This window comes from Diadema antillarum, unplaced genomic scaffold, assembly GCF_040938485.1.
Source record: "Diadema antillarum isolate AM-2024a unplaced genomic scaffold, OU_Dant_1.0 seq00000486_RagTag, whole genome shotgun sequence".
Classification (NCBI taxonomy): domain Eukaryota; kingdom Metazoa; phylum Echinodermata; class Echinoidea; order Diadematoida; family Diadematidae; genus Diadema; species Diadema antillarum.
In genome coordinates, this window is record NW_027271449.1 from 578,774 (window position 1) to 606,704 (window position 27,931).

General features: G+C 39.1%; 1 protein-coding gene across 1 annotated transcript; it reads left to right on the forward strand.

Annotated features, from left to right (window-relative positions):
- The first annotated feature begins 9,358 nt into the window (after positions 1 to 9,358).
- Positions 9,359 to 25,975, forward strand: LOC139733657 (adhesion G protein-coupled receptor L3-like). The gene is made up of 15 exons (XM_071644470.1): positions 9,359 to 9,491; positions 10,605 to 10,671; positions 11,659 to 11,797; positions 12,460 to 12,509; positions 13,448 to 13,577; positions 14,282 to 14,385; positions 15,315 to 15,417; positions 16,445 to 16,595; positions 17,376 to 17,445; positions 19,277 to 19,343; positions 20,409 to 20,500; positions 21,974 to 22,100; positions 23,639 to 23,812; positions 25,114 to 25,144; positions 25,812 to 25,975. The coding sequence occupies exons 1-15, from the start codon at positions 9,359 to 9,361 to the stop codon at positions 25,973 to 25,975; spliced, it is 1,602 nt and encodes a 533-aa protein (XP_071500571.1).
- The last annotated feature ends 1,956 nt before the right edge of the window (positions 25,976 to 27,931 follow it).

The following is a 27,931-nucleotide window of genomic DNA, read 5'->3' on the forward strand; positions in this document are numbered from 1 at the left end:
AAAATGAAAGTGATGATATATTTCTCGTTTGATATTGTGTATGCCTAGTAAGATGAACTCTCAATGAACGAAGTGTATTGATACTTCTCTGCGCAGTGGACCTAACTTGATAAGCTATCGACTTTTTAATTTTTTTTTTTTAACCATTGGCTGATGTACTGACCAACAAGAATAATCCGTCTTCGGTCAAATGTTGGTATGGTCAGACCAGTGATGTAATCCGGGTAGTTTGTCGTGTTTATATAGTTCTCAGTAACGAGATTAAGATTGACCAATGCTTCGTCATTGCACATCTAGAACTGGAAGAACTGGATACTTTATCCCCTATCTTCTTTAATTGATATCACATCCATCTGATGTAGACTGGATTCATTCTATATCATGCTTGTCAAATGATAAAGTGAAGAGATATCTTACAATGTAAAGCGGTTTTAAGTTCCAAATGTTTGCGTTTTTTTGTATGAGTCACTCATATCTTTTTGCCCTTGTAGACCCTCCAGCGTCCCCGGTCAGTACCGACTGGCATGATCGCTTGAGCAAGTGCGAGGGTTCGCCTTTCCGAGTCACATGCGTGACCAAGCAGCAGTCCAACAAGAGGATTAGAATGGAGTACGCCGCCTTCGGTCGGTTCGAGATCAACGACACGGTGTGCGAGGCCCCCGAAGTTCACGAAGACGACACTAATTGCGTGGCTTCAACTTCGCTCCTGAAAACTACAGCCAAGTAACCATTTGAGGAGGATTTATGAAATCTGATTGGTCGTTATTTCATGTTCTTACCCTTCTCAGACGATTCTTCTCGGATTTAGGCACTCATCTTTCCGATTGTCATAATCAGCGGGCACCAATACTAAGACTTGCAGAGATATAGAGATATGATTGTGTCATTTAATGGCAGCTTATCTTTACTGATACAACCATGCAATGCTTGGTGTCTGTTTTTGTTTTGTTTTGTTTTGCTTTGTTTGTTTGTTTGTGTGGTTTTTTTTTTTTTGGTCAGCTCTATAATAGGTTATCGCCCTCCTTACAGACTCCTTTTCCTTTTCTGAAAGAATTATTATAAAGGACGGCTAAAGATTCCAAAATCCAAAATCACGTTATAATTGCCACTAATCGTGGTCGCGGCATCAACATGTTGATCAAACAGAAATCTGAAAATTCATTGGCTGAATCGAACAAATAGACTTCTGTTCTGGTAGGCTAGTTGCAATGTAGTTGTGTAGTCCTTGATATTCAAAAATCCCCCGGTTTTAAGAGTACTAGTTGAACTAATGGTTCCACTTTGTAAACGATAACATAGCTATGAAAATCACACCTGCCATCATGCAGGAAATCTGTGGAATTAAAGGAAACCAAAACAACCCAAAGAGAAATGTGACTTGAGTGAAAGCAGCCACATTAGTAGAACACAACTGCTATCTTCGCAGCAGAATTTGTATTGTTACGAATCTAGTACGTCCCTACCTTTTCCTCGGGCCGGCCATCTTTTCAAGCAATGCTTACAATGACGGCCCTCTGCATAATATAATCGCTTCTTAACTATAATTGTTATTGTAATCCCTGCTGCATAGACATGCATACTGTATATTATATCATTAATTTCCTATTATATTGTTGTTTATGCAAGTCAAACGACTCTGTTTTAAATTTGCTTTGTATATTTCCCACATGTTCATGATTATGTAACTTATGTATATTGATTTGCTGAAAATAAAGTATCAGTATCAAACAAAAACATCAGTGAAAGTTTGGGGAAAATTGGACAATCGATACAAACGTTACAATTTTTTAAAGTTTTGATGTTAGAACCGCTGGATGAGTAGACTATGAGGTAATGACATAATGTGTGGACAACAATGTAAAGAAAATAACAAGGAGAATTCCACAAAAATTCACTTTTGCAGCATAACGAAAGAGCACTTCACTAACCACTTTCAGAAAGCAGGGGGAATTTATTGCTACCCTTAACATATGACAGTATCAAGTTGATGGAATGCGTAATTTTCATGAAAAACTAATTTTTGTGAAATTCCCTTTATATCTTCTTTATATTATTGTCCACTTATGACGTCCTAACCTCTAGTAGTCTCCTCATCCAGTGGTTCCAATACCGAAACCATAAAAATTTACAACTTTTTGCATCGTTTGTCCGCTTTTCCTCAAACTTTCACTGATGCACATGTTCCACTAATGTTGCTGCTTTCATTCAATTCACATTTCTCTTTACGTTTTGGTGTCCTTGAACATCTATCATGCATTTGTATAAATCCAGTAATTTTAGTAGCCCTTGTTTTATGTAAATCACATACTAGTCAGTCTTAAAATCATGGGTACTTGCAATTGTCAATATCATTATTCTTCCATCAGGTGTAATGGACAAACCTTCTGTGATTTGGATCCAGGAATCGTATTCTTTCAGAGCATTCCATGTAAAAGCACAAAGTACCTCGAAGTCAGGTACCAGTGCGGCGAAGGTATGTACAAACAACACCTGATTTCTACTTGACGTCCAATTATGTGACATCCTGTTCTATCACACGTATCCGGTGTCCGTAAGAAACACGCTAAGAATTAAAAAAAAAAAAGTTTGCTATATATACCATTATCTTTTGATTCCGTTTCTGTGACATATAATGAACGAACGGTCAATGGTACTCTGTTAATGTCTTTGAAGTCTCGGTGATGTTTACTGTCAAGACTATACATTTAATGCTATTTTAACATGACGTATTATAGGAGATTACCTGTCATCATTTTTGGAACTTTTCGAACTGTGGTAAATATTGCTGTGAATATTTGATGCTGTTTTTACTATACCTATCTTCATGCCTATTTTTTTTATAAATCATGCAAACATTATTGAAACTGGAAAAAATAACACCGTGTAACCGACACTCCTTATTTTTGTATATAGATGGCAGGAGAATACCGCCATGTATGGTAGTGATCTTCTCAGTCACTTTTCCCCCTTGAACCTATCCCACATTGTAAACTGCATTAATTTGAGCGCGTTTGATAACTCCTCCCTCCTATGTTCAACTTTGTCATGCAGACGATGCAGAAATCTACAACGCTCCCTACTTTCCAGCCGCATCCGCTGCGCCGGTTATGTACTGCGATCAGGTAGTGGTAGGCGCCCACACGTGGATGAGGACGAGGGAAAACACTGTGGCATTACACGACTGTCCCGACGGCTACATTGGTGATTAACAAATTCAAGCTATAAAAGCACTACGTACATACTACCTAGACATAATGCTCTCATCATTATAATGTTCTCTGTGACTCAGGAAAATGTCCCTTTCCAGAATTGGCGAAACACGATTTTTTTTTTTCATTCACGTATTCTTTTTTTCTAGACGTCGTTGCACGGGTTCATAATATGTATAGAATCGATGAAAGTAGCGTCCGTACTCTACGCGCACTAGAAGTTGCGTTGTTCAAGTGGTTTATTTGATTGATATAAATTATGAGATGTACTTTATAATACCTTGATATACATGATACACTTTTGGGGATATCTAGCTATCTCAGAATGCAATATCTGGCAAATGGCCATACACCACTTTCAGATCACAACTCTTCTAGCATGCCGACAAAAATAAAAGCGTTGATCATGTTATACACACCACTCACTTAGATTTTAATTATAATAAGGGGGGGGGGGGGAGCACACACACACACACACACACACACACACACACACACACACACACACACACACACCGAAAATCAACGAGATGAATTTAAAACCTGAATCTGAATTCATTAACCCGTTAAGGACGGTTTGATTTTGCTACAACACGCATTTCTCATAGACACCTGTACACCATGTATCCGGGACTCGTCCTCAATGGGTTAATAGCTTGACCAGTTAAGAATAGAAGAAAATACTACAGTAAATCAGCAGTTTAAATTCACGACTACCGTCTGGTAGAAGCTGATTATATATTTGAGTACAACGATGAGATAACACATCTGTGCCAAATACTCCACCATGCAGTTGTTTCATTTGAATTGGCCTTCTCAAAGCTTCACAAAAATTTGGCATTATCAAAAGACAAATCGATCGATTTTCGAGGTCACGTGGTCTGTTCACATTTAGGCCTATATGTGTATTTTTATTTACAGGGCAAATCACATACGACTGCGAGGAGGGTGGATCGTGGGCCGCCGACGGACCAGACGAGTCCACATGTCTGGAGGATAACGACGAGAACCAACTCCTCCTGGTGGGTCACGTGATCAAAGATGGTGGAAAAATTCACTGACGCATAATATGAGCCCGTAACTTTAAAACCCTACAGTTTTCATCTCTCAACTAGCATGTTCTATTCACCTAAATTAAACCTTTGCTGTAGCTTCTTATGTTATATCCTGTATGATTTATAGAGCAAGTGATGTATTCTATTAAAGTTAATGTCAATACTAACCTCTTGTGTTATATCCTGTATGATTTATAGAGCAAGTGATGTATTCTATTAAAGTTAATGTCAATACTAACCTCTTGTCTTATATCCTGTATGATTATAGAGCAAGTGATGTATTCTGTCAAAATTAATGTCTGCGACTGGATTGAACTATTCTGTTTCATAAATATACAGTGATCTATTTAGATAATGCAGAGCGTAGTAGCTATTTTGTTACTTTCGTGGGCGATATCATCGTGAATCTACACGTACATTGGCAGCAATGACAAAAAAGATCCATTTTGATCGGTATGCAGTGTAAGATATTATGCGAGACCATTGGGCTATCATGAAAATGTTTACAAAAATGACCAAAGTTCGCTTGATATTGGGGTAATCCTGTTTTCTTAACACAGACAATGTCATTGCAGTTTAAAATCTTATATATACTGATTGTTCTATTGTCTGATGGATTTGACAATATTTTTGGATATTTCTTGTAATCAATTGAACATAGGCCTAAACACCCCTAAAAGTAATGATAAACGGGGGATCTATAAAACAACATCAAACCTTTCTTGGGCTTCGAAGTCCTTCCTGCACTCTCTCAATGGGAAAATAGATTTTTTTTTTTTTTTTTTACGCATCTAAAATGGAAGAACTGAGCAAGCACGAATGAAATGCTCTTTAAGCATGGAAATATTCTCATAAGCAAATACAGAAAATACAAATGATATGATATAAACAGTATGGGGAAAGTATTAAAACAAGCAATGAATGTAATAACTATCTAATAAAATGTCTAGTGTTTTGACAGTAAGACATGATGATGAGATCATTGATAATTCTGTAGATATTGCGAATAGGTGCAATACATATTTCACAAAAAATAGAGAAAACCTGGCTCAGGAAATTCCCAACACTGATAAACATTTCCAGACTTTTTAAAGCAATATAATTGAATTTACATGTCGCTTTATACTTTTTTTTTTCTAAGCGCACTGGTGATATTTATACAAGAGAACTAACAAACACAATAACTTAAGGACAATGCCAAACAAAAATAACAGTAACGAAAAAGAAAATACAATTATGATACAATAATTAATAACTAACTGTGTGCGCCTCATAAAAGAAATCAAATTTTGCACTGATTATATGCATGAACGTGCTGTAATTCTTTGCTTCCCGTGTATAATTCGATAAATTGCGTGTCCATTTTCACACTTTACTTTGCATAAATTCTGTTAACAAAAGCGCAAGTAAAGTTTGAATTGAATTGAATTGAATTGAATTGAATTGAATTGAATTGAACGTTCGTTTGTTCGTTCGTTCGTTCGTTTGTTTGATTTCTTGCTTGGTTGGTTGGTTTCGGCGGTTCCACTTACACGTGACTTTTGCGTCTGCGCAGAACATCGCTGAAGGTGACAAACTTGCAACGGAATTTGCCAGTGACGTTTTGAATTTCATCTCGGATCCCGAAAACAGCGGCGCCACCGCCGAGGGGACGGTGGAGATACTGGAAGTGCTGACAACAGTCTTCGTTGCCCAGGAGACAGAATCGGATGACGGAGAACAAATGAATGTATTGGACGAATTTGCGGAAGTAAGCATACTTTTTATATGTTTTCAATAAAATCATATCAATATGTATACAGAATGTCCCCCCCCCCCCCCCAAATCAGATTTTTGCATTGATAACTTCCAAGATGTTGAGACTGTCTGAATGCTATTTCAGGGTCGTGGAATATAACATCTTCGCTATATTTTGCAGAAAACCCAATTCAATTTGGTTAAGTGGTCACAGAGATATATCGATCGTTGTAAAGCATGTCATGGGTCTGATTCTTCCAAGTCTTAAGAGCACTTGGATGCTGTGTTTATAGACATGTTAGATGCTCTTGGGAACACAATGGACAGAACGTGAAGGGAAGGGATTCGTGACGTGCTCTGCAAAAATCCTCATTTCTCTTTGACCACTGAACCAATCAAATCAAATCAGATCCACAAAACCAAGCAGTCAGCCACTTACAATCACTTCAATTTAATAATTTTCCCCTCGTCACAGAGAGCCGCCGAAATCGGAAGCGCAGCTATCACTTTGGACCAAGATGGCGTAAGTGTTTTCGTTCCCTTGCTCTCACGTAGTGTGAATGTGTTGTGTATGTTGCAGGGGCGGATCTAGCTTTTTTTTTCCCAAGGAGGGGGTTTAAGGGGCTGAGCTGGGTATTGTAAAGTGAGTGAGAGCAAAGCGAGTGGGGAGGGGGGGGGGGGAGGTGATATCCCCCCTCCCACTGTAGGGAGATTTTTCCATTTTTAGGATTGCCAGCTTCCGATTTTAAGCATATCAATTACTTTGCATGGTCTATTTTCTTTCTCTCTCTCTCTCTCTCTCTCTCTCTCTTTTTGCCAATATATATATATATATATATATATATATATATATACATATACATATATTATACATATATATATATATATATCTTTTTTTTGGGGGGGGGGTGGTGCAGCCCCACCCGCGCCCCAAGTGGAACACGTCTGGTTTGGGGGGGGGGGGGGGGGGGGGCAAAATTTCGACGGGGGTGGGCACATTGATGTGAAGGTTTGAGATCCTCAGCGAGGGAGGGACTTTTTGTAAAAACGGAGTACAAAAGTCGCGTTTATAGAGCATTTAAAAGCAAATTTCTAGGAAATTAAAAAGTGGATAGAATCATTTGCGAATGACTGTGATTATACGGGGGTATAACATCATTTCATGAGACGGTGTGAGATCCGCGGCGAGAGCGAAGCGACCGAGCGGGGTAGGGTGTGGGAGGGGGATACCCCTTCCCATGTCCCACGCATAGGGACTTTTTGTAAAAACTGAGTATAAAAGTCGCGTTTCTAGAGCATTTAAATCAAATTCCTAGGGAACTAAACGCAGTAAAAAAAAATCACTGCGAAGGACTATGATCATAAATTATGCAAACTATTCATTTTTTATAAGTACGGACAGAGCGAGCGAGCCACTCTCACTTTGCCATTCGTCTGAAATGTATTCATCAAAAGCTAAAACGAAATCACATTGTTTGAGCAATAAAAATTATTCTTGTATTACAAGAAAGCATAGAAGAAAAGGAAAAATGTAGGCTTTACTAAAGGTATGTTCCACGGGGCACACTCGAGGACGCGAGGCTACCATCTATACACTAAATTTACTCATAAAGTAAATATTAGTGTATATACACTCTCAAAACATCCGAGTCAGAACTGACCCGGAACTGGGTCCGTTTGGGTCATACACTGTTCCGGGTCAGAAATGACAAGGAATGTGGTCAGATATGACCCATTCAGAGTCATGAATCGGGTCAGGATGACTCCATTCGGGGTCTTCATGACCAAATTCCAAGTCATTTCTGACCCGGAACGGTGTATGACCTCAACGGACCCAGTTCCGGGTCAGTTCTGACTCGGGTCTTTTTAGAGTGTAGATATGATAATGTATATTGTTAGTGTATTACAATTTTCGCATATTCAGTTTTGAAATTGACAACTTTTACACAAGAAAAGTGCCTTTATTGCTGATTTTGGTCTTCAAATAATGGACTAGTTGTCTATTTGTATGTTTGTTTTTTTTTTAACTTGGCAGTCCAAGAGGGGGTTTAAACCCCCTACCCCCCCCTTTGTAGATCCGCCACTATGTTGTGTGTGCGTGCTTGTGTGTGTGTTTGTGTGTGTGTGTGTGTGTGTGTGTGTGTGTGTGTGTGTGTGTGTGTGTAGGGGAGGGATGGGGGTACAGAGCTAAGTCTAAACGTGTGACGCTTCTGTTTCTTGTCAACAAATACTAATCTTTCGTCACAAAAGTGACTGAACACGCCTTGCTTGTTTTTTTTTTCTATCTTTGTTTTTGAAATACTGTAGTGATTTTGCAGTTTGTAAGGCGTTTCCTCAAATCTAACTGCAGTTGTGTTTTACAATAATTTGAAACATCTCCCCCCTCTCTTTCTAATGTTCTATGAATACATCTTTTTTTTTAATAATAAAAAAGAGCTCATCACAATCCATCACCCAAGTTATGGAAGTCGTCACTCAATCCGTGGCGGATCAGTTGGACGAAAACATAACGACAACCGTCACAACAGAGAACATAGGTAAATGCTGTCATGAATATTCTCAGTCACGTTGCATAAAATGCTAGGGTGCCCCTGTCTGCCTACGCAACAGCAAATGGAAAGACAGTGAGTTTTACATAGCGTCTCCTAAACCAGTAGAGTAAGTCCTGCATTGTGCCTGAATTCTATTGTGGAATTCCTATACAAAACATAACTTAACAAGTCAAATTAGTTATGGTTGCTGTATTTCTTTACAATTATCATTCAACAATTGCGTAGCGTAGATTTTCTCTGAATATACCATGGTTTCATCTGTGTGTCAGTTGTCAGGGAAAGAAAGTAAACCATGGTGTACTAGCCCTGCTGGAAAGAACACAGTGTCCCACAGTGTGAGAGTCACAGTGTAAAAACAGTGTGCGAACACAGTGTGAAATCTCTTCACACTGTTAAATTCGAGCTTTATAACAACAGTGTGCAACACGTTACTGTGATTCATCAAGTTACAGTGTGAAACAAAGTATTACCATGTGAACACTGTGAAAACCACACCATAGTGTGCAATCATCTTCACACTGTTAAATTCGAGCGTTTTCACATAGTCAACTATGTAAACACACTGTGAACACACTGTGGGATACTGTGTTCTTTCTAGTAGGGAGGAAATTAAGCCATTTAGCCCCTGTCCTGTAAGATCATAGATTCAACACAGACAGAAATGATGACGGACTAGATGAATTAAAGGATAATGGAAACAAAAATCCATTTCTTCATCCTCCTGCATCTCTTCGTCTCCTTCTTCACCTCCCCCCCCCCCCCCCCCCCCCCCCCCCGTGGTTGTCCACCTCCCATCATCTCAGATATGACCTGCGGGTCCATTCCTCCAAGAGTGAAGCCACTCTCGTATCCTAGCGACGATGTCTTCGACCAGGTCGCCAGTAGTAAGGCCAGCGTCGTTTTGCCGGCATCATCCTTTGACAGCGGTTGCGACACTGGTGAGTGGGTGATGAATGCTTTATTTCTTTTTATTCTTCTATGAATTTTCCCTTGCTTTTTGCCATTATTTTTTCCCTGCAGAAATATCCTTACTCTATATGAATTTTCTTATCCACAATCTCCCTGTTTTTCGTCAAGTTTTCTGCCGTGTCGGTAACACTTTTTTTATTCTAAGCTGTTTGTATATTTCATACCTGAGAAAAGGCCAAACGTTTAGAATATGACGGTGCTGTAGGAATTGATTATGTGATAAAACTGACTGGTGTAAGATGTGTTCACACTCAGACAAATTGCGGAATTAAATTTCAATGTTAAAGACTTCTTTCCTTTTATCTCGTAGGAGTGAAAGCTCTCAACGTGCTACATTTATTCCTAATGTATTTTAATGATTTGCTGGCTTGCTCAATTACCGCGGAACGCGTTATCACATGCAGATATACACTGTTGGTAACAGATAAGATAAAGAAAAAACCATAGTATGTATAAAAAAGATCAAATTATTGATGGCGTTAATATAAATGTGATTATATACACTGGTAAATTATGGTATTTCTACTACCATAGTTCACATTTCACGCATACATTATTACAGATTGATGGGTAGGACAATAAGATATGCATTGAGGATGTGTTCGCAAAGAAAACACTGCTAACTGAATTCAATACAAAATCCCCGAAAAAAATAATGTTTGTTTCGCGCGCAACAGAATTTTCCGGTCATTTATTTCGCTGTCTTTCTTCGGTAACGGAACTGTCATTTGACTATTAAATAGAGACATGGTTTCAACTTTCATATCGACGTTTATCAAGGATTACTCAATCAGCCGAGGATACAAGCATCAATCGTAATGAGTTGAGCTAACAACAAGGTCAGCTGGTGTGTATTATTGATGTACCTGTCTTGCCTGTATACGGCCTATATACGAGACAACAAATTTTCCGCTGGTATTGACTAGGACTAGACCACATGAGGACGCCATTTAATAATATGTGCAATATGTTATAATTTCCTTTAATTCGACAAGCACTTGACCAGTTCTTGACGAACAGGCTAACGATGCTGTTATCACGTTACATGTTTTCTCTCCCTCTCTCTCTCTCTCCTCCTCCAGCCACTAGAATCGGTATAATAGAGTTTAAGAGTGGAATCACGCTGGGTAATGTGAGTTCCTCGCTGAGGTAAGCTGGCGCTAAACGCAGATAAACTGAGTCACTATACACATTTCAGTGTTTCACCAGAATGGTGGTTTCAGCATAACTTCCCTCTGAATGGGAATTCCAGATGATTTTCATAATTCATCATCATGCAGGCCTAGTACATAAATCGATAGTGCCATGTTCATATTAATTTGTGGAATGGTTCTTGAGCAGATAAAACGATACTCTGAAAACACAAAACAAATTGCACTGAACGAGGATGATGACATATGAGGCTCAAATATTCCAGTAATGTAGCAATGTAATTCCATTACAATAACACTTGCTTAACAAGTTCACCTGTGTAGAATTTATGTATGCAGTCTTCTTTTGTTCTACTTTCCATGAGCACCCAATTACGCATTCTTATGTGAAACTGCTACGTCATCATCCTTGTTCACTGTGAATTGTTTTGAATTTTGAAAAAAAAAAATCTTATTCCTTATCCCAAACACTATAAGTTCTGGAACTCTGCACCCAGTATAGATGTTCGAATGCAAAAGTTTTAGAATCATGTGGAGTCTTCCGTCATTAAACAAATTTGAAATTTATCTTACACTATAGTGCATTATGATTAGTCTATGATACAAAGTATTAGTAGAATAGCAATGGTAGCAGTAGTAGCGGCGATAGTAGTTGAAGAAGAATTAGTAATAGTCAGTCTGATGATAATGATAACAATTATTTTAGTCATTACATCCCTGACAGTGATGATGATACAAAAACAAGGCTGAAATCATTGTCAGTTTGAGAAAATGCGATTCATCCATCCATAGCGCTTGATTCTGTATATTGATTTGACATTTTGTATCATTGTTGAACAAATAAATGTGCTTAATGGTGAGATAACCAAATAGAGAAATACAAATGTTTCATATCGGATGTGACGTGATAACCAGCTTCATGAAAGTAATCACTTTGATTTTGCGTATTATTTGGGTTTATTTCATTGACCAAACATAATTTCAGTACCCAAAACGCGACAAGCCTACAGAACCAAGCAGTGGTAAACTCCGTAGTGTTTGGTGTGTCGGCAACCGCGTGTAACGGTTCACTCACACGTTTCAACCAAGAGGAAGAGGTAGAATTCGTCCTCAGCCACGACAACGTAAGTAATGCCATCGTGGGTGGCGCTCTCTCAAAGATGCCAGAGCGGGTTAATTGAATTATATCAACCCGCTCTGAAAGATGCGCTTCCTCTAACATTCAAGTAATCAGTATACAGACGGTACCAGGACAATTACCCCCGACCCTTCCCCTGACCCTAACCCTTATCCTTATCATGAAACTAATCCTAACCATAACCCAAATTCTAACCCAAAGCCTAACCCTATAATCTTTACTCTAACCCTATCACTAACCGGTATTCAGCCGGGGGTAATTGTCCCGGTACAATATAAAGACTCACATAATATGCGATAGCTTTTAGCATCTAATACTCTGATATGTATCTTTATTCCTTCACAATATTCACTCCTGTATCTCCAAACGTTTACCTCCTCCACAAATCTATATTACCAAAGATATGTTAGACTATCGACAAATAGCTTTCTACTGCATGATAACTTAAATGATCTGAAAAACCTTAACATATTATATCGTACAGGAAAATAACCATGGATCCTTTTGTGAAAAGGTTTATTCTGAATTCACAGACAAGAAGCATGAATAAGCTGCAAATGAACCATAAAATTTGATAAATTCCCAGCCTTTGTTCTAAACTTTTGCGTCGGACCCGCCTCTCATGGAACATTTTTTTTCCCTTTTCAGATGAATGTCACTGGAAATGTGTCGTGCATATTCTACGTGTATGGAGAGGAGTGAGTATCCATCCCTCTTTCTTTGTTGTAGCACAATGGTATTCTTTCTGAGATATTATTGGGATTCACACGTACATCAATCAGCGGATACAAATCTCGAGATTGGCATTGTGACCGAAATCTCACATTTTTTTTTTTTTTTGGGGGGGGGGGGGGGGGCCGTGTGGACACGAAAATCCCACCAATTATCGTGATCAGCATCGTAATGCAAATCCCAAAAAATCTGGCGCTTACATCTGAATTATCCCGCTAATTCGCCCTGCTGTGACCGTGTGAACGCTGGGCCAAATAATCTCGAGATTTCATATCCCATCATTCAAAGCGCAAATCACAACAACCATGCGAACCTCAACAACAGCGTGCGCACCATACCACTGTGATGCGCAAAAACAATAGAGTTATTGATTTATCGATTTATCGAAGAATATTGGCATGCAAAAAAGAAAAAAAAATCCAGATTTTGATCGTGACCGTTATCCCGGTCTTTTTGTCCCTGCGCACGCTTGCAAAAAAATAAATGAATAAATGAATCTCGTCCTGAATGCGGCTATCGAATAGAGGCCTACTCCCATATTCACAAACATTGACGTGGATGGATTAAAATTCATAACAATTCGCTGCATTTTCATGGAAACGATTTTGTATTTCAAAGGGTCTGGTGTCTCTTTTTCTCAAACGGAACAAACTGATAATTGCAAAAATCAGCACATTTACTCAAGTGTTTCCCAGGATAGTAATTACATTACATTGTGCTAATTATTATCTCTTCACTGTCATATTTTGATCTGTTTTATTCGTGGTCGAGTTTCGTGTCCTCAGTCCATGTTTTTCTCATAAGAAACGCCAAGATATCATCGGGAAAGTCCAGATGCGAGCACACTGACCTGTCCTCCTGGTTTTATTGCCCCATCCCCCTCCCTGTCTTTCTTCCCAATCAGGGCTGGTAGTGGTTACTGGTCGTCCGAAGGATGCCGGGTGGTGGAATCTAATCGTAGCCACACCAAGTGTGCCTGCAATCATCTGACTAACTTCGCCATCTTGCTTGACGTCACAGGCGTTTACACAGAGGTAAGCATGTGGTACTAAAACACAACAACAACAACAAACAAACAAACAAACGAAAACCCAAAAGGAGGGTGATCCCAAACCATATCCCACTTATCTGCCAGGAAGAGAATGTGATATTGACTTCGGAGATGGCTTCTATAGACACGTGGTCATGTCGCATCAATAATATTCATTAGGGTACATTGCACTTTTAATCATCGGATATCTTACTACATTCTAATCAAAAGCTAAATATTATATCGAAGTTAGGATATGATTTCAATTACTTTTGTGCTAATATTTATGAACAGGACAACATTATCTTGTCTCTTGCGATAAAAACGAAACCCAAGAAGATAAGATGTTAAAAGAAAAGATAAGAGTTGTGAATCATTAAACACGCAGCATTAGGAATTCAGTTCTAAAATGATCAAAACCTATGTCATTTAGGCGCAGATTCAGAAGTGATTAAGTTATTCACTTTCTATGACTCTGATTTTAACCAGGAAATTATTTCAAAACTATGACTGTATGCTGTGATAAACATACCTCCTGCATGAATCTTAGCAAGAATCTTGAAAATAAAGAAACCATTTCATCGAGTTTACCTTTTAGATATATATATATATATAGAAATAAATCAATCTGATCTTACCAATATTGAAAGTTTCAACTTCGAGATGTACTAAAATGCTCCAATGTACAAATACTTTTCTTTAAATCAGGTTCCTGAGGTTCACAATCTCGCCCTGGAACTGCTCACCCTTATTGGCTGTTCCATATCGATCGTCTGCCTTGCCATTTCCATCTTCGCCTTCAGCTTCTTCAAGTACGCGACGCCTAACCTGGTTTGCCGGTTTTATGATCTTGTTAACGGAAGAAATGCATTTCTATTATTTTTCCCAAAGTTTAGCGACAGGAAAGGGTATGGATTAAGAACATCACATCCAAGGCATTATTAATACGACACCTTTCCTGTCTCAGTGAGAATACAAAATTTGTTTTCCTTTCATTTGGTTAGGCTGCGGACTGCTCCTATGTTAGTGTAACAGCGTTTTCACTTTTAAGTTATGTGCAGTACCGTTGAAGACGGTGGACAACGTTCACCCGTACACTTGACCACAGTATTCTCGAAAAACAAGTCAGGTGCTAGTTTCGCACATTTTCCCCATGTCCCTGTGCATAGTTTGTGTTAAGATGCATAATACCTTCTGAATACCGAAGTGATAATGTCTCAGTCTTTTGTTAGAGCTTGGGTTGAAACTAGGGGCCCGTTTCATCAAACTTTTTATCAGGGACTGCCATATTTCTATGACAAATTTGATCTCAGCCAATCAGATGCAAGGATTTCAGTATCTTGTCACATCTATGACAACTTGTCACTGATGACAAGTTTTATGAAACGGGCCCCTGGTGCGCGCATAAACACATAACGCATAAGCCAGTTTAGGTTGTTTAGAACCAGTTTCCATGGTAATGAATCGCTATGACGTCACACTTTGGCACTGTATAAACGAGACATATCAATGCCTATGTTTTGTCCATGTTTTCGTCCTGTAGTTGGGGGCACATCTTTAGTTTGTTTGTTTTTTTTCATTTTCCATCTGAGCCTATGGCTGGATAGCCTGTATTCAGCTGCACACTCTGGCCTTCTGTGGTCCAGATTTATGTACTTATGGCTAATATGATTCAACAAAAGCGACAAAGAGGCAAGTATATACGTAGATATAACGAGCGTCCTCTCCCGTTCACCCTCAGGTCTCTGTGGAACACTCGCACCACAATCCATCGAAATCTCTGCATCTCGCTTCTTGTAGCTGAGCTTTTGTTTCTTGTCGGCGTAAAGCGAACCGAGAACAGAGTAAGTGCCAGGACAATGAAGGAGAATGCAAATGGATAAAATAGGCATTCTGTACAAGAGAAAACACCGCTGTCTTTACGACATGCGCGCTAAAACCTCAACAACAACAACAACAAATATGAAATTATTTTCAATTCGGTTTTGCCAATCAAACGAGCAAGTTAGTTTGCTTGCGCATTTCTCAACTAGACGAGAATTGAATGTATGAAGTAACATGAAAATCTGTTTGACTGTCGAAATCCTCAAATCAGATGTCTCGCGAGCAATATTGAATATTCAGCATCAATTTATGGCGGGAGAGTAAATCAGGGAGAAAATGAGTAAAGACTTCCCATAGGGAGAAAAAAGATCCATCCACTCTATAGCTTCTTCTCATCAGTGTTATTTTTTTTTTCAATTTTTAATGGGTTTGATGGATGCAGTCCCTACCAACTCTTTATCCATTTTAATCTAACACTTGACTACCTACAAAATGTACAAAACAAAGACAAGAAGGTGACCCCATGATGAAGCAAGATCCACTGTAGCACCCCTACAAAGAGTAAAAAAAAAATGGTTACAAGCAATAAGATGATTCAAACGAAGGTTCGTTATTCCCAAGGCACGTAAAATATTCCTTTGTTTTCGTATATTCCGAAGGTCTCATTGTTCCAGATCGTGTTTCATTTTGCCGGATTAACCTACTCTTCCTCTTCCGTAGACAAAATATATCGGAATAACGCCACAATTTTTTCGGTTTTTGAATACGAGTCCTGTTATTCTTCTTGTGTGAGAGCAGGGAGGTGAACGAACCTCTAGGTGAGAGCATGTGAATTTGTGTATGTTTCGGTATGTGTATGTGTACCCTGTATGGATGTGTATGTGTATGTGTATGTGTATAGTATGGTATCTGTATGTGTATGTGTATGTGTAGTGTGTGTGTATGATGACACGTATGTGTATGATGTATGTGTATGTGTAACAACATGTGTACGGCATGTGTAAAATATTGTTCTGAGTCTTACTATCACATTGTCTCCTTGTCCAGATCGTGTGTTCTGTCATAGCCGGACTCATACACTACTCCTTCCTCTGTGCCTTTGCCTGGATGTTTCTTGAAGGCATCCAACTCTACATCATGCTGGTCCACGTCTTTTCTACCAACTCTAAGGTTTTCCCGTACTATCTTGCTGGCTACGGTGAGTCGCCTTGCACGTGAGGACACTTCAGTCCTTTAACATATGTTTAAGTCTTACTTCCTATACGAGAAGTCGCGTCGTTGAGGAACTTGAAAATAATTTTTGTGAAATGTTGTGAATTAAATCGACACCATATTCAATTTTGGCATAATATCAAACAACAACAACAACGACGACGACGACGACGACGACGACGACAACAACAACAACAACAACAACAACAACAACAACGACAACAACAACAACAACAACGACGACAACAACAACAACAACAACAACAACAACAACAACAACAACAACAACAACACACAAAAACAATCCATGACAATCTCTGCACGGAAGAAGGAGACAAAGAAAGAAAGAAAGAAGCCAGTCAATTGACTCCACCAAACGGACAAATTGAGTAAATTACACTGAATGTCGTCATAAATCAAGGGTATAAGGGGATAAGATTTACTTTTCGGTTTCACTTTAAAAGTATAAGATTGGTCTACATATTATTTTAGTATATGATTTGGCAGCATTCAAAAGATATGAAAATGTGACGAATGGAAGACGGCTGTACTTTTGCAATTAAAACAAACCTTGACATCTACCAAAGGATTCGTCTCTTTTATGTTACTGGTGACTGAATACGACACTTTCAATTGTCAATGACGATTAGCGTCCTCCGAACGCGAGCGATGATGCAACCGCTTCCTATGAAATCTCTAGCTTAGAAGAACAGTGACTCAAACGTTGACAAACATTAATGACATACCGCCGATTTCCCCTTTCCAGGAGCTCCGGCTGTGATCGTAGCCATAGCTGCCGGTGTTACCCAAGGGTCTGGGTACGGGACAGACAAGTAGTAAGTACCGTAATCAATCACTCGTGCACTCTTAAAGGACAAGTTCACTTTCATAGACATGTGGGTTGAGTGAATGCAGCAATATTAGTAGAACACATCAGTGAGAGTTTGAGGAAGATCGGACAATCCGTTCAAAAGTTATGAATTTTTGAAGTTTCTGCTCAGTCACGGCTGGATGAAAAGACTAAGTAAGCTTGTGATGTCACATGAGTACAACGATATAAAGAAAGAATAAAGACAATTCAACATATTTCCATTTTTCTCGCATAACAAAAGAACACTCGACTTCTCTCTTTCAGAAGGCAGGGGGAACAATATTATCCTTAACATACGTCGGTAGCAAGTCGAAGAAATGTGCACTTTATTCAAAAAGTAAAGTTTTGTGAAATTCTCTTTTTATTTTTCTTATACAGTTGTACGCATGTGACATCATACACTGTAGTAGTCTTCTCATCCAGCAGTGACTGCGCAGATACTTAAAATATTCATAACTTTTGAACGGATTGTCCGATTTTCCTCAAACTTTCACTGATGTGTTCTACTAATATTGCTGCATTCTCTCAATCCTAATGTATATGAAGGTGGACTTGTCCTTTAAATTGTTTACAAGTTGTCAATTACCAAAGAAGACTCTGGAATAACTTTCTTTTATGAATACTGTAATTAGTAAATAGTACCATAATGATTGATTTTAGTATTCGAATCAAAGCATGATACGAAAGTCCATCTAGAGAATTATAAAAGTATATTGGCTTTTGTAACTGAAAAGGCTATGCTTCCCGTGATTGGGCATAGTGGCAGAATATGACAGAGTAATGCCATTCCGCAGACCAAAACTTACAGTTACTGAGCAGGGTTGGATCCAGGAATTCCGTAAAGAGGGGGCGCCTTTACAAAATTAAAGGGGATGGGGCGCACGCACCCCTCCACCATTTTTTTCTTTTTGTTTCTTGTGTTTTTACAACAAATAAATGGGGCTACTCCTGGATCCGCTACTGCTGAGTCATAGAAACAGAAAAATATATAAATCTACACTTAGAAACAGGGTGGTTAGAGAATGCATATGTCATAAAGACAGGCGTCAAAGTGTTGGTATGATAGGCCTTGATTTGAGGTTGCCTAGTCTGCACCGGTATGACAACCACAAATGACAAAGTTAAAGAAAAAAGAAATAACCGAAACATCTCTTGTGACATGTGCTATTGGACATCTATAACCCCTTTCTTGGCGCATCTATAACCACAACGATAAAACAAAGGCAAATAGCAACACGCCTACAACACAGATTGTTTGACATTACCAATTACGTAAATCTAGAGCGTTAACTATTTTTTTTCTCGTTGTTGAGAAAATGGAGTATTGTGAAGGACAAAAATAATAATTGTACACTTCTTTAATTAAAGTCGCTGATTAAATTCATTGTTTAGAGCAAAAAAGAGAAAAAACAATCTTTCAAAAAAATAGGGTCATAAGGTCATACAAATAGGCCTTTATTGTCTTTCCCTTGTACATTGAATATGTCAGTCCTGAAGACAGTAGAATAATGTCCACAACATCCTACCTGCTTGGGCCTTGTGCATTCAGTAAAAAGCCAGAGAGAGAGAGAGGGGGGGGGGGGGGGGGGGGGGGCGGGGGAGGTGAAATAGAGATCATATTGATTGGTTAACAAATATTTAAGGCAGACTAGTAACTCTAATGTACCGATATTCCCTTTCCACTGTATTTGTGAAAGGTAACCAACGACTTCATTTGTTACCCTGCGTCATATTCACTCTTGTGACTGTATGCATTAAACACATGTTAAATCTCTACTCTTTTTCACTTCATAAAGCTGCTGGCTGTCGACTGATCGCGGCTTCATCTGGAGTTTTGCCGGGCCTGTCGCCCTCATCATTGTGGTAAGGAAAATGCGTGATACTCGGAGCTTGATGAGGAACAAATTGATTGATGCCTATTAAATCCATTCAAAGCAGTTGAAATAAAACTAAACGAAAAGAAATAAATCAAAATGAATCAAGCCAGACTGAGCCAAACCAATGAGGACCAAACCATGACACTAAGCTAATAACTAAACTAAGCTGAACTCAAACAACAAAACTAGCCTCTACTCACCTAAGCTAATCTACGAAGCAAAGCAAATCAGACGAAAAACCTCAACAAATCCCTAATTACACGCCATGTTAACCATTACCTTACATAAATTGATTAATTCTAGACAAGCAGAATGATGGAATTTTCATCAAAATCGGATAAGTATTGAAAAAGTTTGGGGCATTCTAAGTTTTCACGTGTTTTCATCAAATAACTGCAAAATGGAAAAGAAATCTCCAAACGGATGGTACACAAACTATCATGAAAACCGTGCTGTAGATCAATGATTAACCCTTTTTATGCTAGGGACTTTGGACAGTATGTTCAACATGATGGGGGTTTCATGAAATTCTGTAGCTATGACATCTAAACATAGGAGACAACGTGATAATTTGGTGACAAACTGGTGCCTAACATGTCATGAAATCTTTCAGAAATTTTGCGTGGAAAAAACAAATAAACACGTTTTTGTCAATGACTCAGAGAGACTCCCCCTTTTTTATTTAGCATTGAATGGTGGCCGAAATAATGACCACCAACTTTCAGTTATTAGGTAGCAATACGTCGCCATGGCCAGCGCGTGATCAGCTCCCTAGCAACGAAACATGGCGGAGGTGTAGAAAACGTAGGAGCTGTCAAAGCGGCCATCAGGTGGCGCCAGCCATAGTTAACATTCTCAGTGAGACACTGTGTGATGTTACGACTATTGATGACCCAGTCAATGTTTTAGTGTTTCGAATGCCTTTGTTTACCAGCCCGGAAATAGAACTATTGACTAGAGGTCTTAACCGCTGATTTGCATGAAGAGATCGGCGGTCTGATGACGTCATATCCAAAACTACTCCTCTTCCATCCTTTTGCGCTGACTGCAGGTCAATTTGGTGTTCATGGTAGTGTCCTTGCGAGTGGCCTACTCCGGACGAGCTGCGGTCAGTAAGGATGCCACGTCTTCGCAAGATATCAAGTGAGGAAACTATGGTAGCTGAATCTGGGTGCATGAATCGAAAGAGCAGTTCTTCAATTGCAGATCCTATACCACCAATATAATGTCCTGGCATGCTTTTTGATAATAATATGAACCCAAGTCATTACCTAACAGTATATGCGTGCAAGTTGTATTGTTTAAACAGCTTAAAGGACACAGTCAAACAACATCTGTACTCTTCTGATGGCTTGGAGGTTGATGAAATCAAATATGGTATTAAGACATGACCGGTGTAAGTCGAAACATAAATAGCACAAGAAACTAATCTTCACAAAATTTGATACCAGTGCTGAAGATAAAAAAGTTACTGTAGGCCTATAATATTCACGGATCCGGACAAATTCCGAGGGACCGACAAGTTCCTGCAGTCGACCTTCATCAGAACCATTACGCCCAGGATGTTCCTTGAGAAACACTGTCCTGATAAAGGGAATTTTATATGTTCATATCTCACGGATGATTTGCGTGATAGAGGGAGAGAGAGAGAGTGCGTGTGTGGGGGGAGGGGAGGGCAACAAAATGGGAGAGATATTGTTAAGAACTGATGTTTTCAGCATGATCTTGACTATTTATTATCATAGCATGGTCTGTACTTCATAAAATAATACATAACCTTGCATATACAACGCTGCTCATCTATACCTGGGTTAGAAAATATTGTCCTACTGATCAGGGATCTAGGTGATGTAACTTTGGGTAAACCCCGTGTACTCTCACTTTCACTTTCTTTAACAAGTACCACTTTCCCTTTCTTCTATCTCCTATCCTTACGCAAGTCATCCCTTCCTTCTATTTTGTTCCATATGTATAATATTACATGTATGTACAAAGGCTGCAAGCATATCAAGCTATAAGTTAAGCTACGCTTAACTGAACGCTTAAGCTATAGCCCTTCTGATGTATCATTGATTGTATCGCTGATAAGTTTGGTTATACATTGTAAAGTCAGTGGGGACAAAACTTCTTTGTAAACGACTTTACAAATAAACATGGACGTTCATGTACAATGATAATGCAGGAACCAATAAATCAAATCAAATCAAATCACATCACATCACATCACATCGCATCACACCAAACCACACCACACCACACCACACCACACCACACCGCACCGCACCGCACCGCACCGCACCGCACCGCACCGCACCGCACCGCACCGCACCACACCACACCACATCACATCACATCACATCACATCACATCACATCACATCACATCACATCACATCACATCACATCACATCACATCACATCACATCACATCACATCACATCACATCACATCACATCACATCACATCACATCACATCACATCACATCACATCACATCACATCACATCACATCACATCACATCACATCACATCAAACATAATGAACGATGGTTTCTAGAAGAGTGCTTCAATCAAATCAACCATGTGAAAACGTTGACATTCACTACCTTCCTCTGCAGGGTGTGGATCAAGGGAGCGGTTACCCTCACGTTTCTCCTGGGAAGTACCTGGGTCATCGGGTTCATGAACCTCGCTGAGGCCACCCTTCCTTTACAATATGCCTTCACCATTCTCAACTCTCTGCAGGTATATCTATTTATATTCACAGCATCCGGTAAATAACCTCAACATTCTAACAATAGTTACTGGTCATGTGACTCCAATTTGCCTGCCAAAATGATTGCATTTGGGAACGGCTCCCATTTTTGTTTGAGTCATTCAGGCTGGATAAGAATTAAAGAAGAAAAGTGAAAAAGTTTTGATTCACCAAAGCTAATTACAACCAACACAGAAAGAAGAATATGACACCAAAACATTGGTTGTTTCTATTCCGAACTCACATTTTAGAACAATTTTAAGCACTGTAGCTGGGTTTTGTTTCATTTGCAAAATAATGGTAAATAATGCCTTTAATCATAGTCGAAATCAGACATGCAGTAATAAATTGAGCAATTTATTGGGAGATGTCAATAACCCATGAGAACACGGGCTATACATCAGGAAGCACATTGCAACAATGTCTTTACCTTTAAACATCCAGAGACTCGCGTGTCAAAAATCAATTCTAGCGGAACTTCAACAAGTTTAATTTTCCGCTGTAATTGTAAATCTATTTTAAATGGAAGGAAATAATGAATGTGCAAGACCTGGATATACGATTATATAGCGGGGACATAATGGTACGACTAGTCTGCTGTTATGTTATGACATTGCTCCTTTGAACTTAATGCGTTTCAGAGCTCTGTCTATAATTTCAATTTGTTATCGATGTTGTCACATAAGCTCAAAATGGGGGCTTATGACTGTAAAGAAAGTGAAAAAAGATCTGAAATCGATCATGTTGATACTGCATTTTTGAAGAATAAAGGCGTGCAATTAAAGTGGAAAGATCGTCTTTTTCACTAAACTTGCAGAGCTTTGTGGTTTGATTTTGGCTGTGGGAACGAAATCAGGGTTTCTTTGAAACAACTGCTTAGCATGCTAAGAGTACACTGTCTGTAGCAGAAGAGAATGACAATGAAATAATATAATAAGTTTGGCCATGCGTGAGTAATGAATAAATGCTGCAGACGGAAGAGAAACATACATCTTCCCTCTTTACTTGTTTATGTTTGTATTGTATTTTCAATGGTCAATATTGATTGTTAGGAAGGGCGAGCGTGGGCAGGTATAAACAAGCTAAAGCAAAAACACAAGCAAGCTATGAGAATAAAAACAAACTTTTGAAAGTTTTATCTCAACTGTTTATATTTCATCTTATAGGCTCTTCCAAGCACATGCTAACCCATAGGAATTAACAGGTATACAAAAGCCAACATCATTTGTTTGGTTCATTTGTTGAGCGAATGAATTTTTGCTCGGATTGAATTAACATTGGTTTGTAGAGACTTATTTTTAAGCTGGGGTTATAAGGAATCCTTCTTTTACCGGGGGAGACATAGAGAAGTTATTTCAATGGACAGATGATCATTATAGACCCGTAGACATTTAAAGCAAATGTACCTGTTATGATGTACTTCGGAGCTCTTCTTGATTTGATTCCTCTTTTGCCTTTGTAAAAACATGATTTAATGACGGGTCAATGATTTCCTGAACTGTCACTAATTTTGCTTCAATCCACAAAGGGGCTGTTCATCTTCATCTACCACTGCCTTGGCAACGAGCGGGTTAAGAAGGAGATGGCCAAACTCCTGCTCCGTCAGAAATGGCTGCCGGGCTGGCTACGGGTTAGACTGGAACCACTGGCCCCCTCCACCACCAGTACCTACAGCACTCAGCAGAGTAGTGTGGACAAGAAAGTGAGCGGCAGTACTAGATGATGCATAGCATCTTTTCTTCTTTTTAACCCTAATCCCACCGGATTATTTGAGGGACTTGAAACCAGGGGGGGGGGGGGGGCTTTTTGGTCCCCTCTTCAGATCTCGGTCGTGGATCGCGCGATCCTCGCGAAAATTTGCACTAAGGTAGAGGCCAATGTAATCTACAAGACTATACCATTATAGTTAGATTTTTCAAATTTTAATTTATGTATTTTATATTAATCAATTTATGCTAATTTATGCAAAAATGATTTTTTTTTTGCCTTTAAATAAAAAAAAAAAGCTCCAAGACTTCTAATTTTTGGTGAACATATTCTTTTTAATATCCTCAACAATAATATTGAAGCAAAAATTTGGCTTCATAATCATTTCTTATGTATTTTATTGTTTATTGAATTTCTTATGTATTTCTATGTTTTTTCTTTTTGCTTTTGGTGTTTTTTCGTCAAGAATTTGTCGCAGAAACTTTTTAAAGCATAATCAGGCTAAAATGAATCATTATCAGCCATTGAAAGTAAGGGTATTTATTTTTATATGAATTTATTGCAAAAACACAATTCACATTGGATTTGTACACAAAACCATGTTTTTGAGCAATTTTTAGGTCGACGATTTTTTTTTTCCAAAGAAGCGTGGCTTCAAAACGGTATGCCCGGGAGCGACAAATTTGGTCTCTAAAGCTGCGCGATACTAGAAAGCAAAAAGTCATAAAATGTCGCGGCGACAGCATCACGTGTTGCGGAATAATCACGCGAAACGTCGGGGGGGGGGGGGGTCGGCCAAAATGCCCCCCCCCCCCCCTCCCCGTGGGAATAGGGTTAAGTCTTACATCTCAATATCCCAACTCATTAGATCCTTAAAATTTTATCCCCGTCTCTCCCGCCTCACACATGTTGCTTTTCCCCTCTGCCTATATTAATTACCCTTCCCCCATCCATATTGAGTCCCTTTCGTTCGCCATCTTGCATGACAGTGTACTGAAACATGTAACATCTATAAATCTCTTTATGTATTGCATATTTGTGTACTTATCTTCCGTTTTCTCTTTGTTTTGTACAAAATGTCGTTATTCTTAAAAGAAAGAGAATAAAATTCAAGTCCAGGATCTGTTCAACTGATTTCAAAGGCAACTCAAATTTACTTTGACTGAAAAATGATGAATGACTTCGTGCCAAAAAAGAGTACAAGTTAACTCTTTGGGTGTCATCTATGTGGCCAGTCAGGCATGTGAGATGTCATTATTCATAATGGCTATTTTTTCTTGCGATTGATTTCAACAGGCGGGCAGCACTAAGACAAAGAAGACTGACAGTGAGTTTTGTGCTTTCCTTGGTTTATCATTCAATGTCTCGCTATTCTCTTAGATGATGAATACTAAAAAGATGACGGAATATGCATTTAGGGATAACATTTATTGTCCGTGTGAATACCGCAATTACACACAGCAAATTAGATCTGCACCTGTATCCATCTCATTAAATGATAGAGAAGTGTAGGCCCTACCCAGGCATACTGTTTTCTCTTGGTTGATGTAATGAATAGATCATTGATCACGATTGTCCTTGCGTGGTTGACTAATTCGCAAGATGGAATGGTATCATTTCAACCTCAATCTATTGTCAGGGACTAGTGCCGACGTCCTGAGAAGTAGGTGAATAGACTAAAGGCTAAAATGTTGATGATCAGGCATTACCTAGAGATGAGCATGACTATCTAAGTGTTTAACCCATTCTCAGCCAAAGTTTGGTCAACTGTTGCTTATTCGGTTTATTCCAATTTGGATTCGCAATAACTGTCTGAAGCCTCTGCAGAGCTGCACTCCGTGTAGTCGAGGAGAATTGACTGATGCAACAGAATGGCCCACAAGTGCGCAACACTGCGCACCACAATGTATAGTGCAATACTGCGCACCATGATATGGAGCGAAAGATGTAATCGTGTCAGACGGTCACTTTCTGTTTGTCCTCTTCATTCACAGGTGTAGCGCTGACCGACAAGAAGGATGCCGTGCATCCAGTGGCCCACGTTCAGGATGTCGACGTCTCGGACGAAAAGCCCCACTCGTGGCTCTACGATAAAAGCGGGGTCCTGAATGACAGAGCTAACTTAAAGAACGACGTCGACGGAGCAGATTATTACTAACCTACTACATTATTTAATTCGCTTTGAAGGAAGATAGAGCTCAGGGATGGGGCAATGGGGAAGAGAGAGCGAGGGAGGGGAAGAAGGTTAAGATCACATCGATAGAGAAAGAGAGCTTGAAACCAGGGAGGTTGAGGGTCGTCCATATCCCCGCATGCCAAACTATTCGGGTCAGGACATTTAGATTCTGTCAGGACTACAGGATTCCATGCATTGCATTTTTTGCGCTCAAATTTATTAGAATTTGATCGTTTTTATGTTATTAAGATCTCTCGGTTGTAAGTAATCGCAGATAATCAGGTGTGTTAACATGATGCATCCGACATACGGAAATGTCCCATGGAATAAAAACATGACACACCTGGTTTCCGTCTTTATATATCAAATATAGGACCTATAGATTTTTTAAAAAAGAGAAAAATTATCCAAAAACAAAGTAAACCAAATTCGCACTAATAAAAGGTGGATCCCACCTTATATTATTACCTCTTTGTTTTTGGATATCTCAGTCATTTCAAAACCAGTTTTTATCAAACAAACTTTGAATTCTTCTTGGAAATATGCGCTCTTTCATATTTTGTAAGAGGTTTCTCACCATCTCGCAAAAAATGTAAACCTGAAGCCCTATCTCAACCAAAACTATACCATCCTTTTGAATTATTCCAAAATGGGTCAGGAAAAAAAATATGAGAAAAATCAGGCAATCGAGTAAGCTAACATGTTTTCCCCCTCAATCTATGTTGTCAGGGTTTACGGTTGCTGCTTGAAAGTTGAGGAGGGCACTTAATGAAAAACAAAATATGTGTGTGTGGTGTTTTTTTTTCGCATATTGCACACGTTTTGAAAGTTTCCGCGCTTTTTTGTAGTTTATTAAATTCAAAGGAATCAATTCCTGCCTTAAGATATAAGGCTTCGTTTGTAGAGGGACGTTTCTACCTTCTTAAAAGTATGCTCAATGAAGTGCTGTGAAACTGACATTCTTTGTTATCAGTTTGTCTGAGGGTTTTTATTTTTCTTTGACAGTTATAAGTTCCAGAAAAAAATGCTGGGCTAAGATTTGTATGCAAAGGACTTGACTGGCCCTTGGTAGTTATGTATAGTTGAAACCTTCAGGAGCCAGATAGGTAGGAGAGATCGAGTAAGGTTAGCAACCTCGTGGTACTAGACTAGGAAATGATTTCAAGTGAACTGTAGGTGGGACCGGACACTAACGGGGATGGGTGTGAACACATCAGATCCAAAATTTCCCAGGTAAGGATGGGGGGGGGGGGGGATAGATTTATACAGGTAAAAGTCTTTGATCCTGAACCCAGAATCTGCGTACAATTTATTTTATGCATTCAATTTACTATGTAGACGTATTTCAACCTAGGCCTCGGTGAATATAGTTTTAAGATATTTCGGGAAAGCTTCGGTGAAAATGAGAAACTCCTTCAACTTGATCGGAGGAAAGGAGGAAACAAGCGAAACCACCCCCCCCCCCCCCCCAACAAAAAAAAAACAAAAAAAAACAAAGAGGCAATATACGCTTAAATCCTTATTGAAATGCCAATAGCAAACGGATCTCATATAATTCTATACATTCTAGACGCCCTGTTGTAGAGCTAACAAATCAGCATTTCATGAGAACCAGTTTTGAGTGTGACAAGAGCGAATTCCTCATCGGAGAATTCTTGTTTATTGCGATAATGGAATACAGTTGGTTGCTCACCAATAAGGCGATAAAACAATATCGATGCGATGTGATGGTTTACAACAAGATGAGTTTAAAAGGACGTGACTTAAACCAATATGCTTGAACTATGTTTATCTGTCCGGTTACCTCGGCAATTAGTTATCAAAGTCGGAAAAGGTGAATAGCACTTGTTCACTCTTTGACCTTGTTGCGACATTAGTTTCAACCACATAACATCATGGACACGTGATATAGGCATTGATATTACCATTCCTGGATCT

Coding starts and splice junctions, on each gene's coding strand:
- LOC139733657 (XM_071644470.1), top strand. CDS start 9,359: ATGACCTGCGGGTCCATTCCTCCAAGAGTGAAGCCACTCTCGTATCCT. Junction 9,492..10,604: donor TGACAGCGGTTGCGACACTG/GTGAGTGGGTGA, acceptor CTCCTCCTCCAG/CCACTAGAATCGGTATAATA. Junction 16,596..17,375: donor GTACTATCTTGCTGGCTACG/GTGAGTCGCCTT, acceptor TCCCCTTTCCAG/GAGCTCCGGCTGTGATCGTA.